The following is a 21,075-nucleotide window of genomic DNA, read 5'->3' on the forward strand; positions in this document are numbered from 1 at the left end:
GGTGGTGGATGGAACAATGTCCCCAAAGATGTCCACACCCTGATTCCTAGAGCCTTGGAATGTGTCATGTTAGGTGGCAAATGGGACTTTGCAGGGGAGATAACTATTCAGGACCCTCAGATGGTCCCCACATGGGGCTGAGCTGCAGCTAGTGGAGAAACAGAGGAGGGCATGGGGGGGGTCCCATGGGGACCACAGACACGCCAGAGACCCACGTCTCAGCCCTGCTGGCTGATGCCAGGAGGGTATCTGAGCCACGGTAAAACAAGGAAGAGCTCTCTGTTCCCGGGAGAGAAGCAGGGGCATCACGGCGTCGGATCCCAGCGCGTTCAGTGAGCCCTCCGATGACAGCCGTCTTTGCAAGAAATCACATTCTTTTCAAGTAAAAAAATTAAAAAAAAAGCTATATAAATAAATGCTCAAAACAACAATAATAATAATTAAAAAAAAAAAAAAGCAGCTTCCAGAATGTTCCCAGGCCGGAAGCGTCTATGCAGCTTCCATGCTCGCCGGGGCCACTGTGACTTCCTGCACTGTTAGGATGTCCTCGTTGTCACCTTTTTCCGTGTCCAAGGTGAAGTTCTCCCAGATGATCTGAGGAGGAGAGGGAGGGTGGGGGTGTTGGGGTTTCCGGTCAGCCGGAGAGCAGGACCGGGATCCCAGCCACACCCCATGAGGACACCGCGGTCCCCCTTGGGCAGACTCGCTGGGGCGTCCTCCCCGTCCTGGTTCTCTGCTCTGTCCCCGCCTCACCCACCTGGTGGTCAGGCCGATGGTTATCCGTCCACTTGTCTTTGATGCGCGGAATTGGTGGGAATAAAGTCTGGGATGCGAGGAACCTAGGGAGCCGGGAAGCGTGTGAGGGGAAGAGCCTGAGGACACATGTCCTTCTGGCCGCGAGGAGGGACGCATCCTCCTGCCCACAGTGGCAGAAGCCTGCGGGCCGCGAGCTGGAGAACAATTCCATGGAAGAGTCACAGCGGGACCACTCAAATTTGAGATCCGTGAGCCAGCAAGACACACTATAGGAACGCATAGGGTTAGGATGTTTCTAGAACCTTCGCTGACTCACTTGGGTACAGGGACAAGAGTGGGGGACATGGCCGGTCCCAGGCAGCCGGGACAGCCCAGGGTCCCTGCGGATCACAAGGTGTGTGTCCCTTCTAAATCCACACAATGACGAACAGCGGTTCCCGGTGTGGCAGGTTTCTATGTGCTGGGTTAAAGGTTTGCCCCGAATCCTCGTGTTTTTACTTAAACAGCGGAATTTGTCTTTGCCAAACATTGGAGTTTTGCTGCATTTTCAAAGGGGCACTTGCTTTCTCTCTTATGAAAGGGACAGCACCCCCGATTCCGTGACGTCTGAAGATGCTTCTGCTGAGCTCCGTACTGTCCCCCCAAAATGTATATTCAAGACCTGAACCCCAGAATCTGGAAATGGGACCGTGTTTGGAGATCAGGTCTTTGCCGTTGTAATCAAGGGAGCATAAGCTCATCCTGGATCAGGGTGGCCCTAAATCCAAGGACAAGGGTCCTCGCAAGACACGGAAGGGGAGACACAGACACAGAGGAGAAGACACGTGAGGACAGAGTCAGAGATGAGAGGGACGCGGCCACCAGCCCGGGGACGCCTGGAGCCCCAGAAGCTGGAATAGGAGGAAGGACCCTCCCCAGGAGCCTCAAGACGGAGCACAGTCCTGCCCCTCCTGGATTTCAGTGGTCCTGACCCATCTGGATCTCAGACTTCTGGTCTCCAGACATGGGAGATGATTCATTTCTGTTGTTTCAAACCTTCTGGTTGTGGTCATTTTTTCCCCTGTGGTCACAGGAAACTCAAACAGCTTTTCATTAAGATAACTGTTCTCATGTAGAGCACGCGCTCCATCCCCATTCTGGCAGACGGTTGCGGGGCTGCCCCTGTTCCCCTTTGCTCTCGGGTCCAGGCTCCCTAGAGCACAGGCTGGTGCTGGGTCAGCACTCGTCCAGCAGGCTGGGCGGAGTCCTGTCCTTGTCCCTAGGCTACATTCCTGTGCCGTTAGCTCATGGGTCAGTGCTCAGGGAAGTGTACACGGGACGCTCGATTAGGATCGGGGGCATCGAGGGGTGGGCACCGGAGGACACCTCCTGGGTCCCAACAGGGTGTAGGAGGAGTGGCCTTCGGCAGGCCCCTAGGACTCTGCAAGACTTATGGGGGGACATGAAGGGCTAGATGAGAGGTTGTGGGGAGACGTTCCAGAAAGAGGAAGGTCCTTCCCATGAGGCTGAATGCAACCCATCCGTGAGCACAGCTGAGCTGGGTGGGGGTCCACGTCCAGTTGGAGGGACAGGGCCAAACGGGTGGGCTCAGTGCAGCCCAGGGGCCTGGAAGCATCGGAGAACGTGTGTCCGGTGCTGCCCCTCGAGGGTCAGGGCAAGGCCCCCGTCGGCTGCCAGCTACAGCTCCCCAGAGGGCCGTCACAGCAGCGGGTTCCCTGAGCTCCCTCTGAACGAGCACCTTGTCCGCCTCGCCCGTCTGCAAGGATGACGCCGACCTGTCAGTGGGGTTTACCTTTTCAAAAGGCAGCCGAGGGTCAGGACCGTGATGAGGGTCCCCAGGACCACCAGCACGTAGATGGGCACGAGGCTGGGCGTGGTTTCCTCGGAGCCTGCGGACAGAGGGTCGGTCCCCTTCAGGTGGATGGTCAGGGCATGGCCGGTTCCTTCCCTCCTTCGCCGGCTCAAGGCTTCCCAGAAAGGCTCAGAGCGGGAAAAATCTACCCCCATGTGCCCATCCCAACCCTGTCCCACAGAGCCGTCCATGAGGCAAAGCATCCTCACGACCCTCCCAACCATAACGTGCTCGTGCCGCACGACGAGACTATGTAAAAATGGACCCAAACATAAATCAGTAAAAAAAAAAAAAAGGTAAAAATAAATAAATGAATTAACAATGGACCCCACCCCAAAATACCCATTTCCAGGCATAGGGTGTGAACAAAGTTGCCTCACAACTAGTAGTAGATCTTCTGGATTGCTTACCATGCGGAAGGGGCACTTTTTACAATTTGATATTTTTCTAACAGGGCACATCTTATGTTACTATTTTTAAAGAAATCCAATTAAAAAACCCACTGCCTTGGGAGTGCCTGGGGGGCTCAGTCGCTTAAGCGTCCGCCTTCGGCTCAGGTCATGATCCCGGGGTCCTGGGATCGAGCCCCACATCGGGCTCCCTGCTTGGCGGGGAGCCTGCTTCTCCCTCCCCACTCCCCCTGCTTGTGTTCCCTCTCTGGTTCTCTCTCAAAACAATAAGTAATATCTTTTTAAAAAAAATATTTTATTTATTTATTTGACAGAGAGAGATCACAAATAGGCAGAGAAGCAGGCAGAGGAGGGGGGAAGCAGGTTCCCTTCTGAGCAGAGATCCCGATGTGGGGCTCGATCCCAGGACCCTGAGATCATGACCTGAGCTGAAGGCAGAGGTTTAACCCACTGAGCCACCCAGGCGCCCCATAAGTGATATCTTAAAAAAAAAAGAAAATAAACCCAGTCCTATGAGGATGGCCATAACCAAATTGAATGGCGTCTTGAGAGTTTTCCATATTAATAGACAAAATGTGCCCTCTTACAAAATAACGATAATAATAACAATTTCACTTAAAAAGTGCCCATTCCATGTGATACAAAATTTTTAATTTTGATGAATGCCAATTGACCTATTTTTTTTTTTTTTAATTTTGTTGTTCCTCATTTTGGAGTCATAGTTAAGAAGCCACTATCTCATCTCTTCGAACTTACGTTTTACCTCTGGATGAATATTTTACATACATTTTATACCAGCCCTTTTTTTTTTTTAATTTGCTTTTGGATCAGGATAAAAAAATAACCAACCCACAAAATTGCGTGCATCAAATGCTTACTGAAACACTTTGAAAATATTTGGGAGGGAGAGGTAGTGTGGAAATGCAGATTTCTTGAGGACTCTATTGGCTTTGGGTCCAAACCATTAAATTCTTGCCAACCCTTCAAGGTTCCAGGGAGGAAAATGGCGGAAGGCGTTGGTAATCGAGTTCCCTGGAATGCATAACTCCCTCTTGATGAGGAGAAAACACGCCCAACGTGGATGTCTGTGTTCCCCTGGCTGGGAGCATGACGTGAACAGGGTTGATGGGGACCAGGAGTGATTCATCTTTTCTAGCTGAAGCAGCCCCTTTGGGAGGCTGAGTGGGTTGTCCATTCTTTGAAGGAACAGAGCCCCGTGGAGACCCGTGGATGGAAATTCCTCCGTCTGGGAGTCTCTGGGGATGGTGACAGGGACAGGGATGGGAATGGGGACGGAGTTGGGGATGGGTACAGTGTCAGGGACTGGGATGGGGACAGGAATGGGAAGGTCTCAGAGATGAATGGAGGGACGTGCCCAGGACATATACCAAACTCAATGGGCTGGCTCCAGGCACCCCACTTCTGGATCCGTGCGTCCGAGGTCCTTATTTTCACAGTATGCTTGGGTCTAGGCTCCGGACTTGGAAAGTTGTAGCTATTCTCCAAATTACCAGGCACCTCAATCTTTGGACAAAAGAAAAAGTTTGAGAGTGGGGTGTCCTGCCTTCCAAAAAGAGGGGCTGGGATGTCTTTTCCCACCACTGGGATGGATGACAGTGTCCAAGCACACTTTCCTGATCCAGGCATGGAACATGCACCGTGGAAAGAGGACAAGAAGAACCGTGTCCTCACCGTGTGAAACAGCATCAAGGGCAAGTCCCCCATTCACCATGGGACACTTCTTGGGTGCTCATCAACACAGATGCAGAAAACATTCAGGAGGTACACAGGACAGGAGCAGAGCCACCAAAGGGTAACGTCCCAGGAAGGATGTTAACTGAGTAAAAGCCCCCAGTTGGACAGCGGAGGACACTGAGGTCACTGTAGTGCTGGGACTTAGGACACGCCACCATAAAGGGCTTGGATGATTTTCTGCTAGAGGCGTTTTGAAGGAAGAAACAATCTTCTTCAAACTCAAAGGAGTATTTTCTTGACCAACATAGATGCACATGGTGGGAGGTCACTAATTTCAACAAATGGGACAGGGCAAGTGTACCCAGATGAGCTCTCCTCCCACAGCGGGACTGTTGGGAGCATCCCTACATCACTGACTGGACTGCCCTCTGGGGAGCCGCCACCCTCTCACTCATCACCCACCCCATCCTGGCCACGTGTCCACTTGAGTAACATTGGACAGTTACACGACGGGATGGTATTTTGGGTCAGAGTCTTAACTCACCAGTTGATTCTCGCTGTTTTCCTTATTGCTCTAGAAAAAAAAAAAATAGACCTAGGTTTACTTTTCTCCATTTTGAAGATTTTTACAGGATCCGTTCATTTGTCTCCTTTGAGTGTAGTCACGGGGTAACCCCAAGAGTTGGGGCCATGGGAAGGGCTGAGTTCCCTCTGTACGTTCTTCTCCTCAAGTCACGCAGATGGGGGTATGGACTTGGCCACCGAGGATGGCCCTGATCATGCCTCGTCCTTGAACCCCAGCTACTGATGGGTCCAGTTAAGGGTCCAAGTGGACGTGGAGCAGAGGGTCCCCCTGTCTACACTGGGTCCATGTGGATGTGGAGCACAGACTCCCTCTTATCTACACTGGGTCTAGGTAGATGTGGAGCGGAGAGTTCCCCTTGTCTATACTGAGTCCATGTGGGTGGGGAGCAGAGTCCCCCTTGTCTACACTGGGTCCAGTTGGACTTGGAGCAGAAAGTCCCCCTTGTCTACACTGGGTCCCAGTGGATGTAGAGCAGAGGCTCCCCCTTGTCTACACTGGGGCCGTGCGGACGTGGAACAGGGAGTGCCCCTTGTCTACACTGGGTGCAGGTAGATGTGGAGCTGAGAGTGTCCCTGTCTACACTGGGTCCAGCTGGACTTGGAGCAGAGGCTCCCCCTTATCTACGCTGGGTCCAGGTGGATGTGGTAGAGAAAATACCCCTTCTCCAGGTGGGGTCTGAGTGGGCAAGTAGCAGAAGGTCCTCTCTGTTCTGCATCTGCTTGGAGATCTCCAGCACCCTCTGAAGGACTGAAGGATCCAGCTGGGTGTGGGGCTACCCCTCCTGGATTGGCTGTGGTGGTGACCCTCATGCCCAGGGCATCCTGTCCACACAGCCACCCCTGTGTTCCTCCCCATGGATCACCTAGCCCTGCCCATCTCCCATGACCTGGGCCCTCACCGTGAGTCACAGGGGCTGCTGCCCTCTGCTCCTTGAGGCACAATGTCCTGCTTGGGGCAGAGTCCACTCACCTTTCTCTGGATGTCCAGCTGGTATTTGAACTCCATGTTGGACAGCCTGTATCGGGTCTTGGGCTTTTCCCAACAGATCAGGCAGTGGGACTTGTTGCAGAGCACGCTGATGTTGTTAGGTGGGCTATATATTTCTGTAACGAGATCCCAGGACACTCCCCTGAACCAGCGGGCATCTGCTGGGCCATGGAGGTCAGACCCAGTTCTGCAGGCAGCTCCCAGGAGTCACACAGAGGCCAGAGTCTGTGTGGGTTTGAGTATTGCCTCTTGGGGAAGAAGACCACTGGGATGTGTGCAGGTTCAGCGGTGCACAGAGGACAGTTCTGTGCTCATTTTGTGATGTGCATGTAGGACTCTGTACCCAGTTTTGATGCGTGGGGTCCCCCTTCCCACCATCAAGCTATTCTCAGACAACTGGTGGGGTGTCCTACAATTCAACGCAATTCTGACCTATCTACCTGGACGTGGTGACAGATCTCCTAAGGCTCAGCCCTATAAGACTGCCCTTCACCCCCTAGGTCAGATGCCAGTCACAAATCCAGGTTGTTCTGACCCACCAGCTGTAGATCAGAAGTTCCCAGGACCTCCTCCTCGGGTTCTATTAATCTGCTACAGCGACTCACAGAGCCCAAGGAAACACGTCACTCACTAGATCACGGGTTTATTATAAATGGCTGTAATTCAGGAACAGTCAGAAAAAGTATTCATGGGGCCAGGTGTGGGGAAGGGGCTTGTCAGGGGTGTCTCTCTTCCCAAACCTCCACATGTCCACCAAACCCAGGTCCAAACCCCATCCTTTTGGGATTTTAGGGAGGCTTTGTTATGTAAACATGGTGATTAAAATCATTGCCCATTGGGGACTGAAGTCAGCCACCAGCTCCTTTCCAGTCCTGGTCCGGGAGGTCACAGGAGGGGACTGAACATTCCAATCCTTTAATCTCCTAGTTGGTTCCCCTGGCAACCGACCCCCATCCTTTGGGGCTTTTCAGCTGTCAACTCCTTAACGTAACAAAAGGCACACCTTACTGCTCTCCTCCCGGGGAAATTCCTAGGGTTGTGGCCGTTCTGTGCTTGAAAGGACAGAGACCAAACATGCAATTTCTTACTGTCAGTCACGATGGCACAGGATTGAAGTTTGAAATAATATTGGGCTTTCCTGAGTTAAATAAAAAGGTTAGAAACATGGGGAGGGAAAAAGAAAAAAATGGGGATTTCCTCAGGAGGAGGGTGGCTGAGTCAGGGCCACAGGAGGTTTGTTTTGCAGCAAGGAACAGGAAATGCAGACCCTGAGAGGTAGGGAGCACAGCTGCTACCTGGCTGGGTACACACACCTGGAGCTCCCCCAACAGGTGACGTGGAGGTGGAGAGTGGGGGTTGGCAATGGCCTGTGAAGTAGATTAACTGGAGAGTTGCATCTGTTTGCCAATGGTGGCCCCCAAAACAGCAAGAGAAGGCTGTGCGTGCTACCCATGGGGGACGGCCACAAAAGGGTCAGAGTTAACCTCCATCTCCTGGTCTGAACATCCTGCCTTTGGTCCTCAAGGGGCTTCAGGGTCTGACTTCAGGCAAAACACCTTCCTGTCTGGGCTGTCCTGGGGCCAGAGCCAGCTCTTGGAGGCTATGAGGGCATTGGAAGACTCTTGCTTCTTCTGGGGGGAACCACTTCTTATCATCCGGTTTAATTCAGACTAAAAGGATAGGTTGGCCTCCTTCCAGAAGGAAGCAACCACGCTAACACCTTGATTCTGGGTATCTGGCCTCCAGAACCATGAAAGAAAAAATTTCCATTCTTCCAAACTTCCCCACGAACTCCCTTTGGTTCACCTGTTAAGCATCTGTTTACACCACAGGACATGGCTCTTACCGATTTTCTTCCATGACAGAACCGAATCAAAGAACTGGATCCCCGTCCTTTGGCTGGTACCGTTCACCAGGAAGTAATTGTAGCTAGTTAATCCCGAGAGGTCTTCCAGGTGACATCCCACATGGGTTCCCGAGTCTTCTATGTAATGAGGACACTCTCTTTCCCTTCTTTTCCTAGAAAATTCAAAACTGTTCAGAGAACAATCTGGGCTTCCTCCGGCCCGTACGTCTTGGGATTGTCTACCTGAGCTCAACACTTACCTCGAGTCTCTTATATACAAAAAATATTGGACATCATCAGGGGCAGCCTGACCCTTTGCCCAACTGCAGTTCATGAAGTTTGCATTGTAGATAAAGCAGGAGAAATTCTGGGCAGCTGTGTCATTCCCACCTGAGAAGACACAAAAACAAAATAATTTGTGGGAAATGGACCACATGGTTTCATGGTTGAAATGTCTACCAAACATCCAAAGAATAATTAATTCCAACCCCCCCCCTTTTTAAGATTAATTGATTTATTTGAGAGACAGAGCGAGAGAGAGCATGAGTGGGAGGAGCAGAGGGAGAGGGAGAGAGAATCCCAAACAGATTTCCCTCTGAGCACAGAGGCCAATGCAGAGCTCAATCTCATGAACTGAGATCAGGACCTGAGCAGAAACCAAGAGTCAGATGCTCAACTGACTGTGCCACCCAGGCACCCCCCACCCCCAATCCTTCTTAAACTCTTCCAAAAAATAGAAGAAGAGGCAGCATTTCCAAATTCATTTTATGAGGGCAGGATCACCATGATATCACAACCCTAAGAGATGAGAAAAGAAAATCACATCCCAATATCCTAACAAACGTAAATGTAAAAAATCGTTAACAAAATACTAACAAGCAAATCCAACGGCACGTTCAAAGGATTGCATGTCGTAACCGAGTAGACCTATCCCCACATGCAAAGATGATTCAACATATGGACATCAATCGCTGTGTGGCACCATTTTAATAGAATGAAAGAAAACATCACAGAGTCATCTCAGTAGCTACACACAATGTCTTTGATGAAATTCAGCATCCATTCATGATAAAAAACTCTCCATAAAATAGCTGTACATGAAATTTACCTCAACCCAATAAAGGACAAATATGGACAGCCCATGGCTAAAAACCACACTCAATGGGGAAAAAAAAAAACACAACTGAAAGCTTACCTTGTAAGGTAAGAAACAAGGCCAAGGTAGGCACTCTCACCACTTCTATTTAGCATAGTATGGGAAGTCCTAGCCAGAATAATTAGACAAGAAAAAGAAATAAAAGTATCCAAATTAAAAGAAAAAAAGTAAGCTTATCTCCGTTTGATGGTAGCATGACCATATATGTAGAAAAACCTAAAGACCAAACAAAGGACATTGTTATACTTATAAATAAATGTAATTAAGTTGCAGGATATAAAATCAACATACAAAAATCAGTATTTGTATACACTAATAACGAGCTATTCGAGGAAGGAATTAAAAAAATAATCCCGGGGTGCTCGGCCAGCTCAGTCAGTAGAACGTGAAGCTCTTGATCCTGGGGTTGTGACTTCAAGCCCCACGTTGAGTGTATAGAGTACTTAAAAATAAAATTTAAAAAGAATGAAATAATCCCATTCATAATAGCAACCAAAAGGATAAAATACTTGGGAATAAATTTAACCAAGGAAGTAAATTGAGTATTATAAAATTACGTTGATGAATATTATAAAACATTGATGAAAGAGATTTAAGAACACACAGATAAATGGAAAGAGATCCCGTGGTTGTGAATTGAGATAACTAATGGTGATAAAAGGTCCGTACTACCCAAAGTGATCTGTAGATTGACTCAATCCCTATCAAAATCCCAATGGTGTTCTCTACAGAAATAGAAAGAGAACCCTAAAATTCAACAAAAGACTTCAAAGATCCAAAGCACTCTTGAGCAAGGACAAAGCTAGAAGCGTCGCATTTCCTAATCTCAAAATACATTGCAAAGCTATAATCCTCAAAACAGTATGGCACTGGCCTAAAGATAGACACATAGATCAATGGGACCTCAGAGAGCCCAGAAGTAAATCCACAGACCTATGGTCAACAAGGTTGACCTTCAACGAGAGTCCCAAGAACAGACAACGGATGAAGGATTCCCTCTTCACTAAATGGGGATGGGAAAAATGGACATCCACAAGCAGAAGAATAAACTGGATCCTTATGTCACTGCATATAGAAATCAAGTCAAAATCAATTACAGACTTAAACATAGAACCTGAAACCATACAACAACTGGAAGAAAACATAGGGAGAAAGATTCTTGGCATTGGTCTTGGCAAAGATTTTTTTGGATATGACACCAAGAGCACAGGCATCAAAACCAAAAATTGACAACTGGGATTCCATCAAACTATAAATCTTCAGCTCAGAGAAGGAAACAATCATCAGAGAGACAAGGCAATGTACGGAGTGGGAGAAAATATCTGTAATCTCTATCTATCTGATAAAAGGTTAATATCTAAAACAGATAAGGACTCAAACAATTCAACAGCAAAAAAAGCCCAAAGCCCCCCAAAAACAAAAAACCAGAAAACAAAACAAAACAAAACTTAAACTGAACAGGCAGAAGACCTGAATAGACATTTTTGAGGAGAATACATACAAATGGCCAACAGCTACCCAGAAAGATGGTCAACATCACTCATCATCAAAAAAATGTATATAAAACCCACACTGAGCTATTACCTCACACATTTTAATAGTCACTTAATGACTATTAAAAAGAAAAAAAAAGAGATGAATACTGGTGAGGATGTGGATAGAAGAGAACCCTTGTGCAGTGTCGTTGGGAATGTACGTTGGTGTGGCCACTGTGGAAAACACAGACGTTTCTTTTACTACTGACCACAGAACTCCTACATGACCCAGCAATCCTACTTCTGGGTGTATTTCCAAAGGAAATGAAATATGAATTCCAAAAAGATAGGTGCACCCCCATGTTCATCACAGTATTATTCACAATAGCCAACATGTGGCAGATGCATTGACACAGAGAGGAAATGGTGTTTTCCAGGGGCTGAAGGGAGGGATAATAGCTTAATTGCAATAATTATTTCTCAACATGTATGTCTATCAAAGCTTTAAGTTATATACCTTAAATATATAAAATACCTATTGTCAAGTGTATCTCAATAAAACTAAAGAGAAATAAAGGGAAGGTCTCTACCTTGAAGCTAGTGACATTCAAAAGGGTCACCGCGATGTTTTCCCTACCTGAGTTAGCGTAGACCAGTGTTTCTGGAATCGGTCTTTGGGTGCTATTTACTTTAACCATAAGCGTGACTCCATCATGGAGAGAATAATCCGAAAACTCGCAGTGACATTCTTTCTCCTGGGGCTAAAAAGATGCAACCAGTCAGTACATTAGGAAACTCTTTTCTTCTTCTCCTCTCCGTGTTGTTCGCTCTTCCACGGACCCCGAGATGCCACCAGCACCCATGGACATTCTCGGTGGGTGGATGGCAGCCTGCCCACATGAAGGCGGCACCTCGACTTGCTGGTCTAGTCTCCAGTGTTTAGGAGGTTGGAATAGAGGTCCCCTTTAAGTGTGCCCTCAGTCCCCGGGGATCTTGTCAAAATGATTCTGGTTCAGCACTTTGTAGGCAGGGGATTCTGCGTTTGTAACAAAGCTCTTGGGTGAGGCTAACCTGAGGACCACTGCTCTGAGCATCGAGATCTCTCATCACTTTAAGCATCGTGGAGCTTAACACACACTCTTTTATGTTTTTCCGTTTTCTTGTCTTATCTCATACCCCTTTCTCCCACAGCCTTCATGTTTACATTGTATCTATTCAGTTTGTTTTCATGTATCTATTTGTTTTCATTTCATGTATCTATTTGTATCATCTATTGTATCATGTATCATCTATTTCATGTATCTATTTGTTTTCATCGTATCTATTCAGTAACTTTGTTTTCATGGAACATGGGTGACCAACTATTTCTTTCTCAGGATTAAGTCGACCACATGGATGACTTTTGATGGACCAGTTGAGCAAAAGGCTGCTGTTTCTGTTGGTAGGAGGGCAGGTCCCCTAAGCAACACCCCTTGAAGGGGTACAGAAGACTCAAAGTCACAGAATAAGCCATTTGTCTTCCCCCGATTACTGTTGTTGGCTATTTCATCTCCCTGAAAGTGACCACTGGAAATTCTGGGAGCATTTGTGTGCCCAATTGCAATCTACCTGTATTGCACTGGAGCCCCATTCCACAAGCCTGCCTCATCTCATCTTCCTTGGATGGTTGAGCATCCCTGAGGGTCCCGCCCTGCAGCCTGTAACAGGGCTAACCTCATAGGAGTTTTGGGCTGGGGCTCCTGGGAGCCCTGAACGCCCTTTCCTTTTGGGATAAGACATTTTCCAAGGAGTTCCTCAGTCCCCTGGGGAATCAGGGTGCACCTCTTGGACACAGGCCAGAACTTAACTTTCCTGGTGCACCCAGAAGCATGTCTCCTAGATGTGTCTCAGGGTCACGCACATGCTCTCTGTTTCCACCAGTTGCTGCCTTGTTTCTAACGTGACAAGAGGTTTGTAAAGGACAGCAATCGTCCATAACGAATCTGTCTTACTATTATGTTGATTGGTCCATTCTCCTTGTGAAACATCACACATTCGAGGTAGGTAGTGTTTTCTTCGCAGTCCCAACTCAGTTTCATTCTCCAAGAATCAAACTTCATATTTAGACGGGGGACCCTTTCTGCAGTTGAAATATCTGAAAGAAAGGACCACCAGTTTCAGAAATTACACTTTTCCTACCTCTACCCACTGCCTGCTGACCCATCCCATGTCTTGTAAGCAAAGATCAAGACTGGGACATGGTGTCCTTTCCCCTATCCACACAGGTGGCCCCAGGGCATTGACACATGCATGGAATCTCCCCCTGATGGATCTCTTCTTCCTACCTGGACCTCCATGCCTTTTCTCCATGTTAAGATGCTTATCATGCCAGTAAGCCAAGACCTACCAAGTGAGAGCAACAGAGTCTGTTTACTCAGAGCCTGCCACGGTGAGGAAGTTGGCCACCACCACTGGCATTTGTCAGAGACAAAGGGGAGACAGGGGAGTGGGCAAGTTTCACAGTGGGCTAAAGGGAATATTCAGCTGTGTCCTGAGCAGAGGCTGTGGGTGTGGGGATGCAGGTGGCTCACTACAAGTAGGGCATCCCATGGGACTGGTTAGGGGACCATATCTGGCTTTCTCTAGTTGGTCCTATATAGGAACTGGGGTCAAAACGTAGGGAAGCCATTGGTTACTGATCAAGTGCTGGTCACTGGGGGCCTGTTGTTCCAGAAGGAATCATTTAGCTCCTTGGGTTGTCATGGGGATGGACATCTGGCTTTTTGCACATCTAACATGCAGACAGCAGGTTGGCTCTGCAGGCTGGTCCCCATAGACAAGGGCTGGTCCCTTGGGACAGGTTGCTGCAGGTCATGGGCCAGAGTTCTTTTCTTAAGGATGCTCTGCCCATTGTCCATTTGTCTACTGAAACTCTCAGCCACGTGGCCTCTATGCTACTGGTCAGTTGACGTTGCCTTTGTCAAGGGGTGGGACTTGAGTGTGTGTGGCCTCACCTTGTATCCCCTGTCCACCTGTTTAAGTCAAGATGTTTACTAGTCCCTGCCAGGGCAAGACCCTCCACGTCCATTGCTCAGACCTGGGGCTGATGACCTACAGTTGGCATCTAGGGTGGATGACCTCGTCATAAGCCTGGAGCAGGAAGGGGCTTTCAGAGCACGAGCAAGAAAACACTTTAGCTTCTGGTGACCCTGGATTGTGCCACTTGGCTAACCAATGAGTACGAAGATGAAATGTGATTGGACTCAGGCATCAGGATGTGTCCCCAAGACACACGGGATGTAGGAATGAGACAGGCAGAGAAGGGTCAAACAGGTTCACACACTTACCCTGCTGCTCCAGAGTCTGGAGGAACACTGGGTCAAGCAGCATGAAGAACAGGATGGTTATGGCCAAGACTCGCATGGGGTTGCCCGAAGGATGAGGAAAACCTGCAGGGACAAACAGTCACACTTTGAGGAAATCAGCTCTCATGGGGATTCTTGGCAAGGGGGCCCCAGTGAGGTTTCCTTGGGGAGTGCAGGACTATCCCCAGCCTGATGGTCAGTCTACTGACCTGGCCAGCTGGGGGTCACTGCTGGCTGCAGAGGGTCTGTAGGTTGCAACCAGCTTCAGGGTGGGGCAGAACCAATGGCCCGTCCTTCAGCGTGGACATGAGGTTCCAATCCACCCCATCGTACTCTGTGCCACTGGGTCAAATTGCCCACAAGCTGTGGCTTCATTCCTGTCTGTAACCTGGGGGAGGACATGGATGTCTCTGGGGCCGTGATTCTGTCCACCACAAAGGGATCAGGATATGGACATCTCTGGGGACATTAGCCCGTCTACCACAGGTACCAAGATCCACTCCCTAAGATGTATGGCCAAGTCTAGGATCGGCAGCCCCTTTATGAACATATTGTCCACAAAAGAACAGTGGGGACAGTCAGGCAGGGTTGTTCCCAGGCTGCTGGACCCGTGAATCAGGCTCTGGCTCCACACACCTGGCCTCCTGGACATGTCCGTTCCCTCTCTAGCCAGGGTCAGGGGTGGAGCACAAGCTCACCAAGCCCTTCCCCAGGTTAAGCCTTCATTTGACAGCAACTGGGATTCTAGGTCCTCCGGGGCTGTCCACCTACGCCAGAGCCCATAAGAGGTCCAAAACAGGAACCCACCGCTGACTTCTCTTTTCTCCAGGATCAGTGTTCTGAGAGGGACGGCTTGCAGAAAGATCTCCTACAACGTGGAGATATACTACTGCTGCCCTGCAATTCTACCCTACAAACCAGCCCGTCTGTCTTCTCTCAAGCTTTGCTTATCGTTCAGATGAGCCTTGAAGCTATGGGAGACACGTAACAGTGACTTTAAGATGCTTTTTGGGGAATATTACATCCACTTTGATTATTTTCTCATTGTTCTGACTCTCTTTATTTTGTTTGTATAATTAAAATTTTTACATTTTTATTTAAGAAATTTTAATGTGAGTATGGTTGACACATGCTCCAGAGGTTTTTAGAATGGATTTTTGGGGGGAGAAAAAGGAATGATAGCTCAGGTTTCCATGATGGTAATAACAGCTTTTTTTTTTTTTTTTTTGAGATTTTTTCCCTCTTTTTTTAAAACTTGAGTTTCGCAAGAATCAAAAATGATACGTTAAAAAAAAAAAGAAAAGAGGAAAATAAAAAGGGGTAAGTGCACTGAGAGGCATAGGGGATGTTAAAATACATTTGCTAAGTGAAAGAGGCCAGTCTGAAATGCTACATCTGGGAAGGTTCAGATTCTACAACATTCTGGAAAAGGAAAAAATATGGAGACAGAAAAAAAAAAAATCAGTCATCACCAGGGTTTGGGGGAGGGACAGATGAGCAGGCAGGGCACAGGGGATTTTTTAGGGCAGTGAAACTACTCTGTATATTTCTATGATGATGACTGTATGTCACTCTATATCTGCCCAAACCCATAGAACGTCACACACCAAGAGTGGCTCTAATGTAAAATGTGGGCTTTAATCAATAATAGTGGATCAATATTGGCCCATCAGTGATGTCGGATGTGCCCCACTGATGCCCAATATTAATAAGTGTGGAGACTGGGTGAATGGGGAAGCATGTACGTAGGAATCCCCTGTACTTCCCACTTAAATTTTTCTGTAAATCTAAAACGGCTCTTTAAAAAAAAAAAAAAAAAATGGAAAAAAAAAAAAAAGACAAAAAAAAAAAAAAAAAAAAAAAGGGAAAAAAAAAAAGAGGCCAAAAAAAAAAAGGCTATTAAAAATGTTTTCAACACATAAGTACAAAAGCAAAGGGCTCTGTTCGCGTACAGCTGCACTCGACAGAGAACATCTGATGGTCTGTGTGGTTTTGGGGTGGCATCTTGGGCTCTGCCCACCATTGCCCTAGTGGGATTTTTGCTGGTGTTTGCTCTTCAGTTGTTGTTGTTGTTGTGATCTGTAATGGGGCCTTCCATCTCTACATACTTCTCTTCCTCTCAGCCGCTGACTGTCTCTGCTGTTCATCTCTCTGTGTTCCCCGTGACTTCATCCTTTCAAAGCCTTCCCTTCTCTTGGAGAATCCTTCCTCTCTTCTCTGACCATGCACAGTCATGCTCTCGGTCATGCCCTTGGGTTTATAGAGTCAATCGGTCTCAACACTAAGGTCTCTTTGCTCTTGGTGTATTACCTTCCTGGGGGCCGACCGAACAAACAACCACCAATTTCTTCCCTCTTTCCTTCTTTCCTTCCTGTTTCTCTTCCCTGCTTTCTGTTTGCCTTCCTTCTTCCCTTCCCTTCTTCCTTCTTCCTTCCTTCTCTGCCCCCTTCTCCTCCCCTCCTCCTCCCTCTTAGACATCTCCATCACCAATTCCTTCTCTATTTCATTCTTTCCAGTGTCTCCTTTTTGGAGATCCAGCCATCACACCCCCAACACCCACCCTGTGGACCTGCATGTCCTCACCTCCAAGCTGGCACCCGTCTTCACAGACTCTCTTCTTCCCCCAGACTCCCCTGAAGCTCGGCTCCTGCCAGGACCCAGCATCTCCCTCCCACACGTGGCTAGTTCAGTACATTTTGACACCTCCCTTCCTTGATGTCCAGCCCTGCCTAGGGGGCTCATCTGTCCTCTGTAGGACCTATAGGATCCCTTACCTTACTGATCCTTGCCCCTACAGACCTTGGAGCTGTGAGGCTCATTCTCGCCATTTCCTCACCTCGGCCTCCTTTCCCACCCACCCTTTGCTGTGATGAATTCCCTGTCTATTGAGGGTCACCTGGCTTGTCCAGAAGCTATAGCCCCTTCTCCCCTGTCCCTGCACCAGCTTCCCAGGCTGGAGCCCAATGATGCAGAGTCCAGCCAGCTCCCCAAGCCGGGTGTGTGCACCTGTGCCAGAGTGCCCCTGGAGAGTGGCACACAGCCTTGGGTTCCTGCCTCCCAACCTCCCCAAGCCCACTTCCTCCTAGAGCACCACCCTTGCTCTAAAAGAGGAAATAAAAACCATGGACCAGACCTTCCCCAATGTCCCCGCCTCCCACACACCTTATACTCCAGTGCTATGGGGGAAGTTCCTGGCTTCCTCCATCTGCAAGCTAAACCCTGCTCCACCCAGCCCTTCTTGTCCAGGGTTCTTGGCATGGGGTTGGGGGTCCTCTATGATGCACCCGAGAGGATCCTGGGGAAGACCCTTCCTCCCTCTGGGCTGACTCTACCATTCCCCTTTGCTATTCCTGTCTTGTCTCTGCCCTGCTTTTCACATCTGCAATTGTTGAGCAGAGCCACACTTAATTAGGAGAGGGTGGTCCAGTACAGCAAGGCAGGGAGGGTCCCCATCCCATTCATCCCTGGTAAGCTTCTGGAATCTGCTTTCCTCTACCTTTTTCAAGCCTCCCATAGCATCAGCTTTGGGGCTGTACATAAAGTAGGTACCTACAGATGCACAACCCATCCCCCCATCAGAAGGAATCTGCATGGGAATACGCCCTTAGCTGGACAGTTCCCCATTCCGCTTCCTCTAAACTGAACTCTGCTCGCCTCTCATCATGATGGAGCAAAAGCATAAACTTCAGTAAATTTGACCTAAGGGGGAAAAAAAAAAACAACCCCTAATAAAACCCAAATAGTGACATTATCACATACCCAACAGCACCGTGCAAGATGATCTAGCAAGGGTTGCTGTTTTAATTAGATGGTTAGTCACAACGTGGGGCTCTTGGCCAACAGTGGATAATTCGGCCACAGTGTGAAGTAATTAGTGTTGTGATTTCTCCACAGCCTGGGCCGACCACGCGTAGGCACATTCCGCTTGGCTCCTAGTTTCTCCCTCACACTCATCCTAGGAGGCCATTCCTAGTATCCTCACGCAAGTGGGTAAGAAAGTGAGGTTCAGGGAACTCTCATGGTCCCTTTACCTAATTTTTGCCTTGATTTTTAAAAACGGAGGTGAAATTCACACAGTATAGAGCTCATCCCTTGAAATGTACAACTCAAAATGCAACGGATCCAGAATGCTCAACCAGCACCTTTTCCTGAACCGGGTCATTCTCATTCCCCCGCAAAAGAGGACCCCCACCTCCATGAAGCCAACAGTCCCCTTTCTTCCCTCCTGCTCTGTGGATTTGCCTGGGGTTTTGTTTTATATGACTGAAAACTGAGATGTCACTTGGCTATTTTTTTGTCCACAGACTACCCACTTTCCCTTCTCCTTTCAGTTTTCCCCAGACCGGGTTTTCTTCCCCTTTCTATAGACCTAAAGTTCTACAGAGACACCGGCTCCATCTGTCAGACTAGGTCAGATCAAAGACCCAGGGCCATGCAGGTGCTGCCGATCTATGGGCGTCCCTCGGATGACCTTGGATGTTGAGATCCCTGCCATTTGGGGGAAATGCAATCAATTGTCATGCTCAGACAACACAGGGAAGGGAAGGCTGTGGTCCCCAAAGACACCTGTCCCCCAGGTTGGCCAGCAGCTCTGCACTTGGTGGCCAGGAGATCTGAGATAAGTGACTGCCAGCAAAGTGTCGCCCTAGGATCCAGGGACCCCTGGTTCCCCGTGTGGACGACCGCATGCATCCAAGCCTCTGTAGTAATTCCAAAGTGGTTTCTAATATTCACATACACAGACTTGCGAGAGGGGCTCAGCCTGCTCCCAGGGCAAGCTGGCTAATCCCTGGGGCTAATTCAGACCTTTCAATGCAGTGCCCATGAGCTCAGTGCCCACCTCCCTGTTGGGTGCCTTCATTCAGACATTCCCACTTCCCACTCTGAGGTGCTCCTTGATCTGCAGCATGAACTGCCAGCAGAAGCAACGGGAGCAGAAATAGCTACCCGAGTGACAAGGCACATTTGAGAGTCAGAGAATGAAGGGAGCTGCCTTACCCCACCGCACCGGGCTCTGCTCTGGCCACCTGTTTTCTTTCTCGGTTTCCCGGCGCTCTGACATCTGACTGTCGTCTTGGACAGCTCTCTGCCTGGTCACAAAGTGAACACAGTGATTGCCTTGTCAAGACATTTCAACCCTAGACTTCCCTTTTCTCCTTAGCGCCCTCCCCCTTCCTGTGATGTTTTCTCATTACACACACTTGAGAAACCTGCGGACGGTGAGTGAGCCCATCAGCTTCTCAGCTCCCAGAAGAGAGTGGATCATGGGGGTGACACCCACACACTCATGCACACCCCCACACACAGCCCTCGTGCTGGCTGGGATATGCTGAGCAAAGCCGAGCGCAAGAGGAGAGGTGTTGAGATATAGGCTGCTACGGTCTATGAAGAACACAGACAAGATGTCAGCCAATGAAAGTCAGCTAGGCAGGCAATGTGTCCATGGCTCCCCCTTCCTGAAGGAACCACTCCCCTTCAGCATTGATGTGGAGAACCTCATCTTCTCAAGGTTTAACCAGAGGGCTCATTGAGTCTTCCTAGGATGCTATGAGCTTGCTGGCTTTTGGCATGGGGCCACTTTTGTGCCATTGAATTCATCAGAGCTTTATTGGGTACTTTTATTGATTAGAACCTAGTGGAGTGGGTAGGGAGCAGGTTTGCAGCTCATGGCAAGACAAGGCTGAGTAGAAGGGCCATGGGGGCTGGATTTCCCAGTATGGGCTGTTTGGATGGGGAGATGAATCATAGTGGGCTTGAGAGTGGGAATTGTTTCATCTGAACCGTGGAGGACATGATAATGCCCACTGGGATAATGGTACTCGTGGTCAATGGAGCATCGCAGGGAGTGGGGGACATCATGTCTTGGGTAGAGACGCATGGATGGGGGCTGGACGGGAAGGTCACCTGTCAGCTCTCGTTGAGTGGGATGAGCCAGCTCTGGTCAGGTGCGTCTCTCCCAATGACACTGTTAATGTGATCACCAGAGAACCCTCCCTCATTAGCGGTCCTGGAAACCTAGAAGCAGAAGCAGCACCAAAGGGGAGACCCCTGTGAGCGGCATGACGAACGCACAATGGCCAGGACAGAACTGAGGAAGGAACTGCAGGTACCCATGCTCAGCACAGCTTGAGGACCTTTCCTGAAAAGGTGCAGGAATGGTGGTGTCTCATCTGAGTTGGAGAAATAGAAAAAGCTGGCAAAGGGCATGTAGCCAGGGGAAGAGATGCCATGTTCTAGACTCCTACACAATTTGAGTCTCTGAAGCTTGAAAAATCTGACAACACACCTCCATGGTAGAGATTTAACTCAGCAGGCCTGGATTGTCTACACCTGCCCCTTCCAGGTTAAGGTCTAGCCCTTGATCAGCTCCTAGAAGATCACCTATGAACCCATGAAATGTCTTGTCTGATGAGTGTCTTTGTTTGCCTGGAGCCACAGCATGGGTTTTATGCTATGATGTGATTTAGGATGGGGCTTGGGGTCATGCCATAGCCAGCCTTTTGGAGGGGCTGGTGATGGAAAGACTCAGCTCAGCCATGTGGACACTCCATGCTATGTGACTGATCCTAAGAAAATGCCTGGACGTCAAGGCTTGGTGAACATTCCTGGATGGTACTGCCTCAAGCATGTTGTCATACATGGTCACTGGAAGACATAAGTAACATCCACAAGTCCATGGGGAGGGGACACCTGGAAGAGCTCAGACCTCATCTCTCTTGGACTGTGCCCCATGCACCTGTAGGTCTTCCTGATTTTCATCTGTATCTTTTTGTTGTATTAAACCAGAGCCATGGGAGTAAGAGCTTTGTGGAATTCTGTGAGTCCTTCTACTGAATCACAGTACCGGTGTAGATTCTCAAGGACCCCGACATGATACTTCTTCACTGTCATGAAGGCCACCATGTCTGGCTGGGCATGACACACACACAGAAAAAGATTAACAAGTGCTGACTGGTCTGAAGGAATGA

At 48.8% G+C, this 21,075-nt stretch overlaps 1 protein-coding gene across 2 annotated transcripts; it reads right to left on the reverse strand.

Moving 5' to 3' along the window:
- Positions 1 to 462: 462 nt before the first annotated feature.
- LOC111157141 (colony stimulating factor 2 receptor alpha subunit) lies at positions 463 to 19,249 on the reverse strand. 2 transcript variants are annotated; one of them, XM_022518396.1, is made up of 12 exons: positions 19,106 to 19,249; positions 14,090 to 14,191; positions 12,755 to 12,897; positions 11,401 to 11,524; positions 8,393 to 8,522; positions 8,133 to 8,305; positions 6,269 to 6,402; positions 5,258 to 5,287; positions 4,407 to 4,542; positions 2,549 to 2,645; positions 758 to 839; positions 463 to 594 (listed from the first exon to the last, which is right to left on the reverse strand). In XM_022518396.1, the coding sequence occupies exons 1-12, from the start codon at positions 19,167 to 19,169 to the stop codon at positions 490 to 492; spliced, it is 1,320 nt and encodes a 439-aa protein (XP_022374104.1). In that variant the 5' UTR covers positions 19,170 to 19,249; the 3' UTR covers positions 463 to 489. The 2 variants fall into 2 exon arrangements, with proteins under 2 accessions (XP_022374104.1, XP_022374105.1); XM_022518397.1 differs by lacking the exons at positions 463 to 594; positions 758 to 839; positions 2,549 to 2,645 and adding an exon at positions 3,846 to 4,274.
- Between the last annotated feature and the right edge of the window lie 1,826 nt (positions 19,250 to 21,075).

This window comes from Enhydra lutris, unplaced genomic scaffold (genome assembly GCF_002288905.1).
Source record: "Enhydra lutris kenyoni isolate GAN:26980312 unplaced genomic scaffold, ASM228890v2 scaffoldscaffold52, whole genome shotgun sequence".
Lineage (NCBI taxonomy): Eukaryota > Metazoa > Chordata > Mammalia > Carnivora > Mustelidae > Enhydra > Enhydra lutris.